Source organism: Patiria miniata, unplaced genomic scaffold (genome assembly GCF_015706575.1).
Source record: "Patiria miniata isolate m_02_andy unplaced genomic scaffold, ASM1570657v1 HiC_scaffold_16, whole genome shotgun sequence".
Classification (NCBI taxonomy): Eukaryota; Metazoa; Echinodermata; class Asteroidea; order Valvatida; family Asterinidae; genus Patiria; species Patiria miniata.
In genome coordinates this window covers 1,357,290-1,370,761 of record NW_024037054.1, presented here as the reverse complement: position 1 = coordinate 1,370,761, position 13,472 = coordinate 1,357,290, and the positions used below count along the sequence as shown (strand labels likewise).

At 38.6% G+C, this 13,472-nt stretch overlaps 1 protein-coding gene across 2 annotated transcripts in view; it reads left to right on the top strand.

Annotated features, from left to right (window-relative positions):
- The window catches only part of LOC119722623 (vesicle-fusing ATPase-like), a 236,076-nt gene that overhangs the window by 42,266 nt on the left and 180,338 nt on the right, over positions 1-13,472 (top strand). For both annotated transcript variants that reach the window (XM_038192822.1, XM_038192821.1), the window contains exon 5: positions 1,435-1,513. In XM_038192822.1, the coding sequence (XP_038048750.1) occupies positions 1,435-1,513 (79 nt within the window). The remainder of the gene's footprint in view (positions 1-1,434; positions 1,514-13,472) is intronic.

Below are 13,472 nucleotides of genomic sequence, written 5' to 3'. Positions count from 1 at the left end.
CATTTTAATAGCAGATCAATTGAAAACGTTATGACAACAGTGTCTCACAGTAAGGACCTCAGAGGGAAATTCATCCATTAAAAATTGTATTCCTGTGACGATCTTATATGGACCTCTTTTGACAATCTCTGTATCAAAAGTTACATGTGGACACCACAGAGGCCTTCATTTACATAACTTTATATTATTATTGAGCCCAAAACTGATATTAAATTGTTGTTCTCCATAATACCATAGGGACCCATGTTAACTAATTAACACCAATATTCCAATGGGAAGCTGTCACTTGTAGATATTAACTATCGTATTATACAAAGTGCACATTGTAACTAATGCCACTTTGGTGTCCAGCTGTAACTAACGTTAAATCACATGCATGGCATTTGTACTCCTAGTGCTCTGGATATCACAGTAAATATTTAAAACTGCTAGATATTCCTTAGAAAGTAATGTGCTGTTTAAAACCAATCAGCTATTATTTACTTTTCTACCGATGTAGCTTTAAACTTACGTTAGTTACACCATTTAGTGGACACCATTTATCGTAAGTTACATAGTGTAGAATGACTGATTTTTTTTATGTAGATCAAATGTCCTAATTGTGATTGGATATATTGGTACACATGTAGGGTACAACATCACTGTTAGAGTATTTGGCCTTTCCTCCTAACACATAATGAATTAGGCATTCATTATATATGATTATGATTCATATGATTTAAGGAAAGGTAAAATTTAAAAACTTATGTACATTGTGTATAAAGGAACTGATATTATGCTTCTGAAGACTCTATCATCTGAAATTACTGTAGGATATACTAAGGACGGTTTATAAAGACCCCAGTAAATATGCTAAATAGGTGGACACCAAACGTAACTTACGTTAAATAGTTTATCTGGCGTCCCTGTGCACAAACCAGAAAAAATTTGAATACAGGTTACCTGTGTTTGTAAAATTCATTCCATTACTAACAACTTCAATACAATATTCATCTGAGGAAATAAAATGTAAGCGTGTTTTTAATTCATTCAAAAAGGCTTACTTGTTATGTCCCGTTTTTAAGTGGTATTTCGAGGTTAATTTTCAACAAAAATCAAGAATTTTACCACTAAAAAATGAAAATTGTAGATTTTAAAAATTTTATTTATCCGTTCATACTTGTACCTAACATATTAAACCACCAAAACAGACTTTACCAAGCTATTTAGTTATCAGGAGTGACAACATTGAGTTCCACCCTAAATTTAGCCAGTATTGTGTCCTTACACGTACATGTAACTTACCCCTATGCCCACAAACATACAGTTCCCTTATTTTTTCCAGGTGTTCTAATACTTTAGACCAATACTGTATTTCATTATGCTTAAATTGCTTTTAAATTAAACTTCAGTTCCAAGTGATATCACATGCATGTATTTCTTTCTCCTCTGAAGTAACATCCTATGAATTCAGTAAAAACTCACAGCTGATTGGATGGATTACTCTGGAGGTGGATTTCCTGCAAAAGAAGAAGTAAGTGTTGTTATAAAACTAATTTAATAGACTTTTCCGTAAAGTTGTCTTGTTTATGTTCAGATTTTTTTCTTTTTGTTCTGTCCCAAATCCGATAGACTTTCTACGCAATTTTTATTGCCTTCTAAAGCTTAAATCTTAATCAAACTTGGCATAAGTAAAGACCTTACTCCAAAGATGGTCTGCAAAGTTTGATGTTGTGATGACATTATTGGTCATGTCATGTCATCTTAAAGGTGCATATTTTAAAGTTCTACATGTTTATCTAGAGAACTAAATGTATTTGTCCGGTTGGGTTGAAACATGATATGTTTATGCAGACAGGGACGTATTATAGGTAACAATTGGGGTGAATTTTATGGTGTTTTGAATTTTGAACCTTTAAGCCATATCCCACGAACAGAACATAATAAATTCAAAGCTACTTGCACAAAAATGTGGCAAATGTGTGATGTCATCTTAAAAAATGTAATGATTTTAACACGTAAAGGAAGATCTGATCGTCATGATACTTAGTGGGTATGTAGATAATGTCGTTAGTATGCAAATTCCAAAATGATGTCGCAATGATATCATCAAATGATTTTTAATAGTTTTGTAAACTTTCACAATTTTGTTCTACTTACACAATATGACATTTACTTTAATCAGATTGACTTCAAACTTTGCACAGACAAAGACCACATAGTTAATGTGAACATTGACAACTGACGTCACAATGACGTCATCATGGGCAATTTGATGTCAACTTAAAAGTGCATTTGAAAACGGCACAACCACATCTGTATAAGCCTCTGTACTAATGACTTCATACTTTGTTTACATGTGCACTTTCCTATGGAGCCAGTGGGGGTCCATGGTCCACTGAGCACAATAGTTTAGTTGTACAAAATGCAATGCTTTAAAATTTCAAAATTATGTTAAGGTACTTACCTGACATATAATTGGAATTATATGAAGCCGTAGGAGGAGAGACTCACCTGTATTATTGTCCACTTAATATGGTCTGAACCACCCTTTAAATAAATGGAAAGTTCCTCCATTCATAAAAATGCAAATAAGCCCAGGCATTTGGTGAAGTTGGCGTCTGCGGAGTGGAAATTGGAAATAAGTGGAAATTATGTCGCGAGCGGTGTCTTCCTTTTCTCTACGCTCTTCGCGGCAAAATTGTACTAGTTCTTGACCAGTTAAACCACATGCCTCAGAAACACTACGCAATTGCTCTAGATCCACATCCATTTGCACACTGACCGATTTCAACTTACCCAGCACCTGAAACTTGAATCCAGAGGTCGCCGAATGGGCAAGGGGGTAGGGATAGCAACAGTCAACCTCCGCCTGTATCGCATGGGATAGAACAACGTACAAGATACCACTTATTATCATCATACATCCATAATTAACATAGTACATCTATATACAATCAACAGTTGGTGTTCCTTCTAGTACGATTTTAATTTACCAGTTTCCCGGACAAGCCCCCAAAATATGTCACCACTCCAGAATTTGGCTAAATTATATCTTTAATATATGAGAGGAATGGCAACCCCAACAGACAGAATAAAAGAAGGGAATAAAACAACTTCTAACTTTCTTCAATTATATTAAAAAAAAAAAAAACAACCAAAACTTCACAACTTCTTCTTTACATATATACAGCAAATATCTTACAATTCAATTCCTCTAATTTAACTTGAAGTTGATAAAACTCTTATCTTCACTTCAATTCGAAATTATTATTTCCAACAATTATCAAATGGTTAAATGCTTGGTTTCTCTCCGGTGTATTCTTATTCGTTCACAAACTAATTTCAGTTATATTAAGAACTTGCTTTCTGTGGTACGTTAAGTTTTCCAAACTACACCAGTTGTACTTAATTCTTGTGCTTCACAGATTCAATAAAGCTTATTTTAGATACTCTCCAAACCGATGTTGAAGCCTCAAGTTGCCCACTAGGTTGCAGGACTGGTCTGCATACACGCTACATCAGTACCATGCTTCAACGCCTTGTCTATAGGTTGCTAGTCAATGTAAGACTCCTCTCCAGTCGGTGTTACTGCCGACGGATCACTCAATACCAAATAAAGAGGCCATCTAAAATAAATATAAGATCCAAAACCTTTCGAGTTTTCTCGTATAATACAAAAATTTAAACATCCCTATCATCTCTACATGATCTGGTTTGCTTTCCAAATCCTCAAGAAATATCTTATGTATACTAAAATCCTTACTTCGAAATTCTCAATCATAATAGCTGACTTTTCTGTTATCAAACTCTTCAATCAAAATTCTCATGCTCAAAGTAATTCTCAACGTCAAATTCAAGATTTGCTGTTAATGATAAAACAATTCTACATTTCTACGATCTTTGACTTCTCTTGGTCGTTTCAAAATCATGCTGGTAAATAATAACTTCTAAAGATCAATCCAATCTTCATTTCAAAATCAACTTAGTCTCCATCAATCTTAAAGATCACTCCAGTATTAAATAAAAATTTATACAAAACTCCATAAATCAACACTTACGGTAATTTAGCTGGGCGAATACCTGGGGAGGTGAACGGTTGCTGTGTGATGTCAAGATGACCGGGACGCTATGACTCTAGAATTTGGCCTGGATTTGCCAAATTCTGGGAAACGGAACTGAACTTTCCGTGTTCCCGCAGGATCAAACTGACCCAAAAGCTAAATCTGCTGTCATCAGATTTCAGGTGCAGGGCAAGCTGAAACCGGTCTGGCAAACACGATCACTCTCTCTCCCACCTTCACTCTAGATCGTCTCTCTATCAGATCTAAAATGTCTTCTCTCTCTCAACAAAATTCACTCACTTCACAACATGGAAAAAAGTCCTAAACGCTGCGTTTGGTTTAATACAATACAATCTGTTGTCTACTAATTGGTGTGGTTTTGTTCAACGATTAAGATGCGCTTTCTATAACAATTACCATGGCCTATGTACAAAACGTTCTTACGTAAGATGGGATTTTTTTTTTGCGACTCGACTACGCCTAGGTTGTAAGTGGCTGCGGAAAGTCTACGCGAGAATTGAATAATACGTTGTTGGTTAAAAACTTTAAGACGGATCCATTCGATGCGGGGTGTAACCGTATACCTTTGGTATCTCATAAAAAACATACAACTTGCACGGCACAATAAACACACGGAACACGTTAAAATAATCTAGGTTTCTCGGTTGCACTGTAACAGTCGGCTATCGTATTTTGAACCCCTGGAAGGTATTCTGCTGAAGCACCATGTCCATATCTGTACTGCTAAATTTGACAGTTTGTGGGAGCGCGTGCCCCCCTTGTGATTGATGTACGACAGAGCTGTCATGTTGTCCACCTGTACGCGGATGTGAATGTTCCGTTGCTGGCTCACTAGGGACTTGAGGGCATGAAACACTGCAAGTAGTTCGAGGTCGTTTATGTGAAAGGACTGCTCTTGTAGAGACCATCTGCCCCCGCACTGCACCTTCCCTAGGCAGGCACCCCAACCCTGGAGTGATGCGTCCGGAGTTGGGTCGAGAAGTGTTTTGCCATTCCACAACCTGATGCAGCTTACCCAAGTTTCCAGTTCGGTTTGTGAAGCTGGAGAAAGAATCACCTCTGTCTCGTAACAGTTCTCCCTGTGAAGGGCAATAACTTTGTCCTGTTGTAGGCTCCGGTAGAACAGTGGTGCCGGAAAGACTGCCTGAATGCTCAATGATAGGCTTCAGCTTGGCCAGGTCTCTCACGGTCAAGTCTTTTGCTTGCAGAACATCTCGACAATGCATTATGATCTTGTCTACCTTCTCTGTTGACGGGGACAAAGTCATAGTTGACGAGTTGATGAGGAACCCGAGGTAAGTCAACTGGTGCGATGGGACAAACTGAGACTTGTCTTTATTGATGATGAACCCTAACCTCTAAAGTAGGTCGGCTGTTGTTTTCAAGTTGTCCTTGCAATCCTCTGACGTTTTTCCCAGAATGAGGATATCGTCCAGGTAGAATACACAACGAATTCCTATTTGACCTAGATGTGCGGCAACTGGTTTGAGCACCTTTGTAAATGTTCTTGGCGCACTCGAGAGGCCAAACGGGAGGCAAGCAAACTGAAACAGATTGCCTTGCCAAAGAAAACGCAGGTATTTGCGGTGTACCGTGTAAATGGGGACCATGAAACATGCGTCCTTTAGGTCGATTGAGCCCATGAAATCTCCTGGGTTCAACAAATCCTTGACTAGTTTTATGCCCTCCATCTTGAAATGCTGGTAAAGCACAAACTTGTTCAGTGGCCGAAGATTTATGATCGGCCAAAGTTCTCCCGATTTCTTTGGAATTAAAAAAGAGAAGAATGAATTGACCTTCCACTGGATCTTCCAATGGGATGGCTCCTTTCTTTAACAACTTCTGAACCTCTTTTTGCACTATTCCCACTTGTGATTGGCAGGTACTCTTTCCTGCAACTGAAATGGTGGCCTTAAAAATTCTATCTTGTGGCCGCAAACTGACTGGAGAATCCAGCTGTCCTGCGTAAGATTTCTCCAGTGTTTAACAAAGAATACGAGACGACCTGTCTGCGGGAACTGTTCTACTTTTTTGACTTATCATCGCTGTTGGTGCTGCGGTTACTTTTGAAGGTATTGCTGCGGGAAGGCCATGATGACCGTCCGCCTCCAAAACTGGTGGAACTGTTAAAGAAACGCCCACCTTGAAATGAACGACTATTGGTACCTCTGAATCTCCTGGCTTCCGCTTAAGAGTATGGAGAAAATCTGCTCTTTTTCGATGACAGAGATGCTGACCCAGAAGCCCCCTTGATGACTTTTGAAGCTAATTTATTCGCTTTTTCAGCTTCCTCAATATCCTTGACAAGGTTACCACCGAAGAAGAAATCCATGGAGGGTGTCTTCTTTTTCAACGAGTCAAAGCGTTTGTCCAGTATATCATCAAAGGCATGCTGACGAGCTATGGCAAAGGCTCTGGCTAGCTGATCCCAGCAGAATAAGTGCCGAGGTCACGTGATCCTTCACCATGGTAGCGTCAATCGTATCAGGGCACAAAGGATCCACAAGGGCATCAAAAAGATGTACCAATGGCAGGGCAGACTTGAGAAGATGACCATGCAAATCTTTTAGGTGATCGTCTTGAGAAACTAAGGAAGACTGAGCTTCTTTAAAGGAAGATCTCGCCTGGCAAGGCAGTTCCAGAGCTTTGAAGTATTTTTCTTGCTCCGATGGGACGAGATTATTCAAAAGTTCTTCTTTAATCTCTTCATATCCAAGTTTGTTGGTGCGGAGATCCTCCCATCAAGAAAGCACCTTGTCAGTCACTGGAGTGCCAATGGACGAGCGGTGCGGGTTGTGAAACCCGTCATGACCGTTGGACCCGGAAGTACCCGAAGCCTCATCGGCAGCGGCGTGGTCGGCGACATGGTCAGAATCAACGGCCGAAACATCGTGTCCAACTTGACTTGAATCCCAACCAGTGGGGCTTGGAAGGGCCAAAGACGATGTAGTAGAAGCAGCGGGTGTGCGCTGGTGTCGAATCGGTGGCCATTGGGCTGCTATGGGTTGTCCAAACTGCCCAAACAAAAACGGATTCATGCCGTTGTACGGATACATGGGCACTGCCATGTTGGTATACTGCCCTCTGGCGTCAGCAGGGAAATTCCACTGTTGAGCGGCCGGTGGTGGTGCTGGCGTGACGTTTTCCGGTGCAGGGGCAACCCAAGGCGAGGTAAAACCCGTACCGGTGTTAGCTATAAACTGTGCCTGAGGAACTCGAAAAACTCTCCGTGCCAAAGACGGAGATTGCTGCTGGGAAACTGGGCGAGGCGACCCAATTTCCGTCTCATGGCTTGCCGCGTGGGCGAGCTGATCTCGATCTCCCACCCAAGGCAAGGCTGGGTCGATTTCTATGCCACTCCGGTCGACCCGAGGCGAGGTCCTTGCGGAGGTATGAGCGCTGGAAGAAGAACTTGACGTAGTTTTCCTGCTTACAGTCATGACAGTAGGTGGCGGAGCTATCTTGCTGGACGGCTTGCTTTTCTTGGTTGCTTTTCTTGGTTGAAGCGAGAAACGTAGTAGAAACTCCGTAATATTACGGCAAAACGTTAACTTAGTGGTAGAAAGACGAGACGTGAATACACATGCGAACAGTCTGTACCACAAAGAATAAAGACACGCTTCAATGATTGCGAGTGGTATTTATGGGCTTATTTGCATTTTTATAAATGAAGGAACTTTCCATTTATTTAAAGGGTGGTTCAGACCATATTAAGTGGACAATTATACCGGGTGAGTCTTGACGACTAGGCTGAAATAAAAATAACAATGATGATCTTGAGGATGGCAAAGGCATTTAAGTGATACTTTCATGCTCCTTCGCTTCACTCATACGCATGAAGAACAGTTTCATTCTAACGAAGACATCAACAAATTACACACAGAAACAGCATATCAATTCAGATATTTTATTGTAAAGCATGAGGCGTGCCTAGTGTCAGCTGTTGAATACGTACAGAGCATTAATATTGAGGGAAAACATGTTTATCTGCTAGTTTTGCATCATTTATTATTCTTTATGGCTTAAAGTAATACAATTTGTTCAATATTCACATTTTGTCCTTTAATGTTATAAAATAATAATATAGAATTGTTAATTGTAACATCTTCACAATACAATGTTATTCATGCATCAAACAACAATCTGGGCTCCTCCTTGGAGCCTCAGCCCTTTCGGCTCTTCGGACTATATGATGATCCATTTATAATGAGGACATGAAACTCCCATTGATAAATAAGTTTATTTCATACAAAATAAAACATTCCTGCATCCAAATGCATATACGGGTCATTCCACTGCATTGGGAAACAGTGCATGTTACATGTACATCCACATATTTGGTTATATTTATAAAAGTATCAATGCACTCTAAACAATTGCTCAATATAATATTTGTTTTAGGGTGTTTCAATACTTGTTAAAGTGTTAAATCATTTGAATGGACTTGGACAAAAAAATATGAGCAAAAATGTATTATTCGGACTTAACATTGACACCGTACTGCGCTGCATTTCCCGGTCTTGCTAATTCTTTGGCTTCTAACTTTGAAATATTACGAAGCTCTTTGATACAATGAATACTGATGGGCTTCGTACTACAAGTAGTAAGCATTTCAATTTTTTTGATCAAAATAAAACTGAAATTTCTTAAACAATAACTTGGTACTCGTATCGCTGGCTTCATCTCCTGAGTTGGACATAACTGGAATATAATGTAAGACACGGTAAGCAAAAGCAACATGTTCAGTAGTGATACATTGGCCTGAAGTTAAGAAAGGCGTAAGGAATTACTTTATATCAGAGGCCAGAAGTCTACCGTCCGAGGGGAATGTTGCAATAGCATTGAAGTCAATTGAACAAATAAAACTACATATTGCACTGACAGTTGTTGAAAGAAAAAGACGATAATGTTCAATTTTTGGCCCATGTATGTTAGTTTCGGTTGAATCGCAGAAAACGATTGAAGTGTCATGAATGGTGCACTTGTCTTTCAGACTTTTTCCTCAACTTTTTCAAGTGAGGTACTAAGAAGTGAACTTCTTTGTTGATGAGTCCGTTACTCTAACCATAATTCAGGCTTTTTAATTTTCGTGGCCCAGATTTAAGACATGGATTTTTGCTTTGCCTATTTCTGATTTCCGTGTTATGGATAAAACTTTGGGCGACGTTGTCGTCATAGGTCATGTCACCTCATCTTAAAGGTGATAATAAAGGACGTTTCAACACTAACCCTCTAAATGCAAATATACATTCTGTGCCAAGTTGTCCTTTCAGTCATCAATCAATGAAGTGACTGTTTTCAACAGTTAAGAGCTCCCAGCCTACATACATGTTGTAAAGCAGCATTGACTGACTGTGACTGTTTATGTAACTTGATATAGATGTGCTTTGACTGTAGCTGTGCCACCAGTTTCCTCCTTTTGTCTGTTGACTGAATTTTACTAGTCATAGTGCTTGCTCGAAATATAATCTGACTGTTTGTGACTAGCCTGTGTAAAAGGCATGGCAGGGGAAGTGGATTGAATTTTTGACTGTCTGTTACTGTTTAAACAGTAGGAGGGTTAATGGGGTACAATTGACTGCAAATTTGGGATTTGTGAGGGGGACACTGGAGCATAACTCAGTATACATGTATTCCTGGACGTCACCATGACGTCACGTGATTTTATATGAATTATTCAATTTTTTGACCTTTAAGCCATATCTCATCAATGGAAAGTGGTAAATTCGAAATTTTAGGTCGATTAGGTCATAGATAGATACAGAAATTGCGAAAAATGACGTGATTTTTTTATTCACTTATAAGGATAAGTCCGATCGTTATGAAACTTGATGGGTAGTTAGGTACTGATAACAGTATTCAAAATCGGAAGTGACGTCATTATGGCATCTTTAACTGATTTTTTATTAATTTTTAAACATTTAATACCATCTTGTAATTACAAAAAATTACATAAAATTCGGTCAGATTGACTGCAAAGTAGGCACAGACCAAAAGCCTTAGCTGATATTTTAAGTTGCTTTGTGACGTCATCATTAGTCATGTGACATCATCATAAACATTTATTCATTCATTCATTCATTTAACATTTATTTCCAACTCTGTATACAAACGCAAATAATATACATAATATGACGAAAAAAAATTAACACAAGATGAAATAATAATAAGCAAAAAGGGTCAATAAATGTGCATGATATTAAGCAATAGGTATTAACTGGAAACAGAGTATGGAGGCACGTTCTACAAGCCGGGGCTTGTAGCGAAGATGCCGTAAACAGAAATGATTATGACGTCATGATGAGGTAATCATACGATTTTTATCAGTTGATTTCTAATTTTATTCCCACCTAGGCATGTCTTGAGTACGTCTCCACAGTACACAGATTAATGTTAATACATATACATTTGACTCCGATGAAACTCCTTCATGGCAGTTACTGCAAAAACGGTCGAAACAGCTCAGTGTTTGTCCACAAACACATTTCTAGTTTATTATAGAGATGATTAAAATTTAAATGTTGTATGCACTGCACAATACATACAGAGGCCATTTCACACTCTTCTAATGCAAATGCAACTGTTGACATCACTGCAAGTTTTTGCACTGCGATTTCGCAGAAGTTGGGTACGGTTCAATTCCGGCGAATTTTGAAGCAAATGTTTTTGACGTCAGAGTCGTGAATTGGCTGTATGAACTGGCTTTTACACCCGAATACAAAAATCATAAAAATGAGCACACAGAAAGTTAATGCTGCATTCTTGTGTTGGAGGTGATGAAACTGTCAACACCATCTGAGGATCAAGGCACTGAAATGAACGTGACAGTTAGGCATTTAACTGGATGGGACAGGTTCCTGCAGTGAAAGAAAATATGACAATTGTAAATTTATCGAAAGGATTTTCCTCGTAATGACCGAAAGCACTGTATGTTGTCTAGTTTTTCAGTGAATTTCCCAAAATTAAACCAACTGTCTTTAATAATGAAAAGCAGACATTCATAGATGGATTTGGGAGTAAATAGCTAGGAAGCTGGACATATCCCAATCATTAAGAAAATGAAAAATTGTAAATAAGCACATTTCTATATTAATTGTGAACAAAATGTTCATTGAAAAAACGTAATTTAACATGCACGACTTGAATAAATAAGCCACCCCCAAACATGCCTTAAAACACCCCAAAATTACATGTGTTCGTGTGCCTGTTAATTTATTGTATACACTCCTCGTTCAAATGGAAAGAAATTGCTGAAAACTACAAACATGTCACTACAAACATGTCGCCACAAGGCACAAGCACAAGCTAATCAATTGAAAGCTCATCAGCTCATTGCTTCCTTTATCAATATCATCAGTTTACATGGTTTATGGATGTGTGGTAATAATTTTTGTCACAATCTAGGCCAGTCACCAGGGTGTAGGAACTAAAAAACAAAAATCATCCTTTAAATCACACCCCAACTGCCATAATATACTGACTCTCCACATATTTTATCAGAAAAAAAGTTCGCTTTTGACTTACCCATGTTACCACGTCATCTTGGAGACCCGTTTCTCTTTTTGTAACGTGTAGTTTGTGAAAACCGAGCTGTCGAACTATTGCAATAACACGTGTCAGTCTCGCACCTTGTGGCCGATTCGCGACATAGCCCCGCATATAAAGGTCGGCATTTGACCTTCTTAACACATGCGCTGCGGGCTGACAGTGTACATGTATTATGTACACGTACATATACATGTACATGATGAATAAAGCATAGATATGGTCCAATTTTAAACGTGAGCAGACATGTTTAAGGTTGTTTATTGTCACGAAACATAGGAATGTTTTAGACCTACCCTTAGACCGACATTTAAAGGCACAGAGTAATATACAAACTATCAGGCTGGATTTTTCAGGAATTTTTAAAGGAAAATATGTCTTTTCATTATAACTTCCGGTCTGATGATGTCGTCACTTTTTCCCCCGCACATGTGTTGTCTGCATTGAGGTCAGCATACACACCAATTTTGAAGTGATTAACGCAAATTTCACCACAGATATCGACTGAAAATTCATTTTACACTTTTTCAACCTGCCTGCCTGTAGAGGGCGCTCTAACATTTTATAACGTCACCAGTAGTTTCTTCGTAAAGTACAACCTAGCCACACACTAACATTGTTGCAAGCAAGTTCGCACCTTTTTCCAATTTTAAATTATAGGACAATTCGAATTACTTCCGGTTTGGACCGGAAGCAAGGGTCACATGATTTTGCTCACAAGAGATGAAATGAAGATCTTAGATTATTCTATCAATTCCCGCAAACATCAAGTTTGGGTCTCTCATGGCTGATTTTATACTGATTTTCAAAGATTAAATCTATTAATTTTTAACATGACTTAACTTGACCCATGATGACGTCACGATGACGTCACTCTTTGGGACACAACAATGCTATAAGGACTATGCCTATGCAGACTTTGAATGATGTACAACAAAGACTAATGCCAAAAGTGGCATTGAGAAAAAACGTATACAAAGTCTGTTGGATTTTGGCGACAAAAAGAAGAAAAAGAAGAAGAAGAAAGACAAATCTTAACAAAAAGAAAGGCTTTTCCGCAACTATGCGGAAAAGCCAAAAATGAGAACAAAAAGAAGGCTTTTCAGCAACTTTTTGAGCTGTTTCTGTGTACCACCGAAACAGCTAATAAATAAATGTGGAAACCATAGGAGTAAGAATGCAGTATCTAGATGCTACATGTATCATAACTTCTTTGATTGTGTAAGAGTTTATGGACATGATGGCAATTCAATCAAGTGCATCCAGTTTTCTCACCAAATTGGAATTGTTTCCCGTTTCCAGATTCTTGTCTTTACAACATTTTGCAATACCTTACCTCCATTCAGATAAAATAGGATGGCAAAAAAGTTGTGTCAAAGTGCTAAATTACCTTTTTTTGTCTGATGTCAACTTCACAAGAAATAAAAATGTATTTCTTCCCTACCTGAAATAACGTTTTCCAGATGACAGGCCTTAAACATCAGCTCCCCTTTGTCATTTTTGTAGTGCGACAACTGGTATATGAGCAGTTTTTATCCCCCTGGCTGTAAGCCGGAGGGGGATATTGCAATAGTGTATTCCTTCTGTGTGTATGCACTTGTGCGTTTGTTTGTGGTGTAAATCGAGGACATACACGTGCAACATCATCGATAAATCGAGGACAGAAACCGAATTGAGGACTCCTCGGTTGGAAAAGGTGTACAAAACCAATAAAAGTACAAACAAAGGAAAAGGGAAGAGGAACAAAAGAAAATCCTTGATTTACACCCTAAACAAATTGGTTTTAACTCTTGTCGGTACGATAACTTGAGAAATACTTTACTTAGGAATTTGAAAGTTTGTTTGTGGTTTGTTCATTTATTG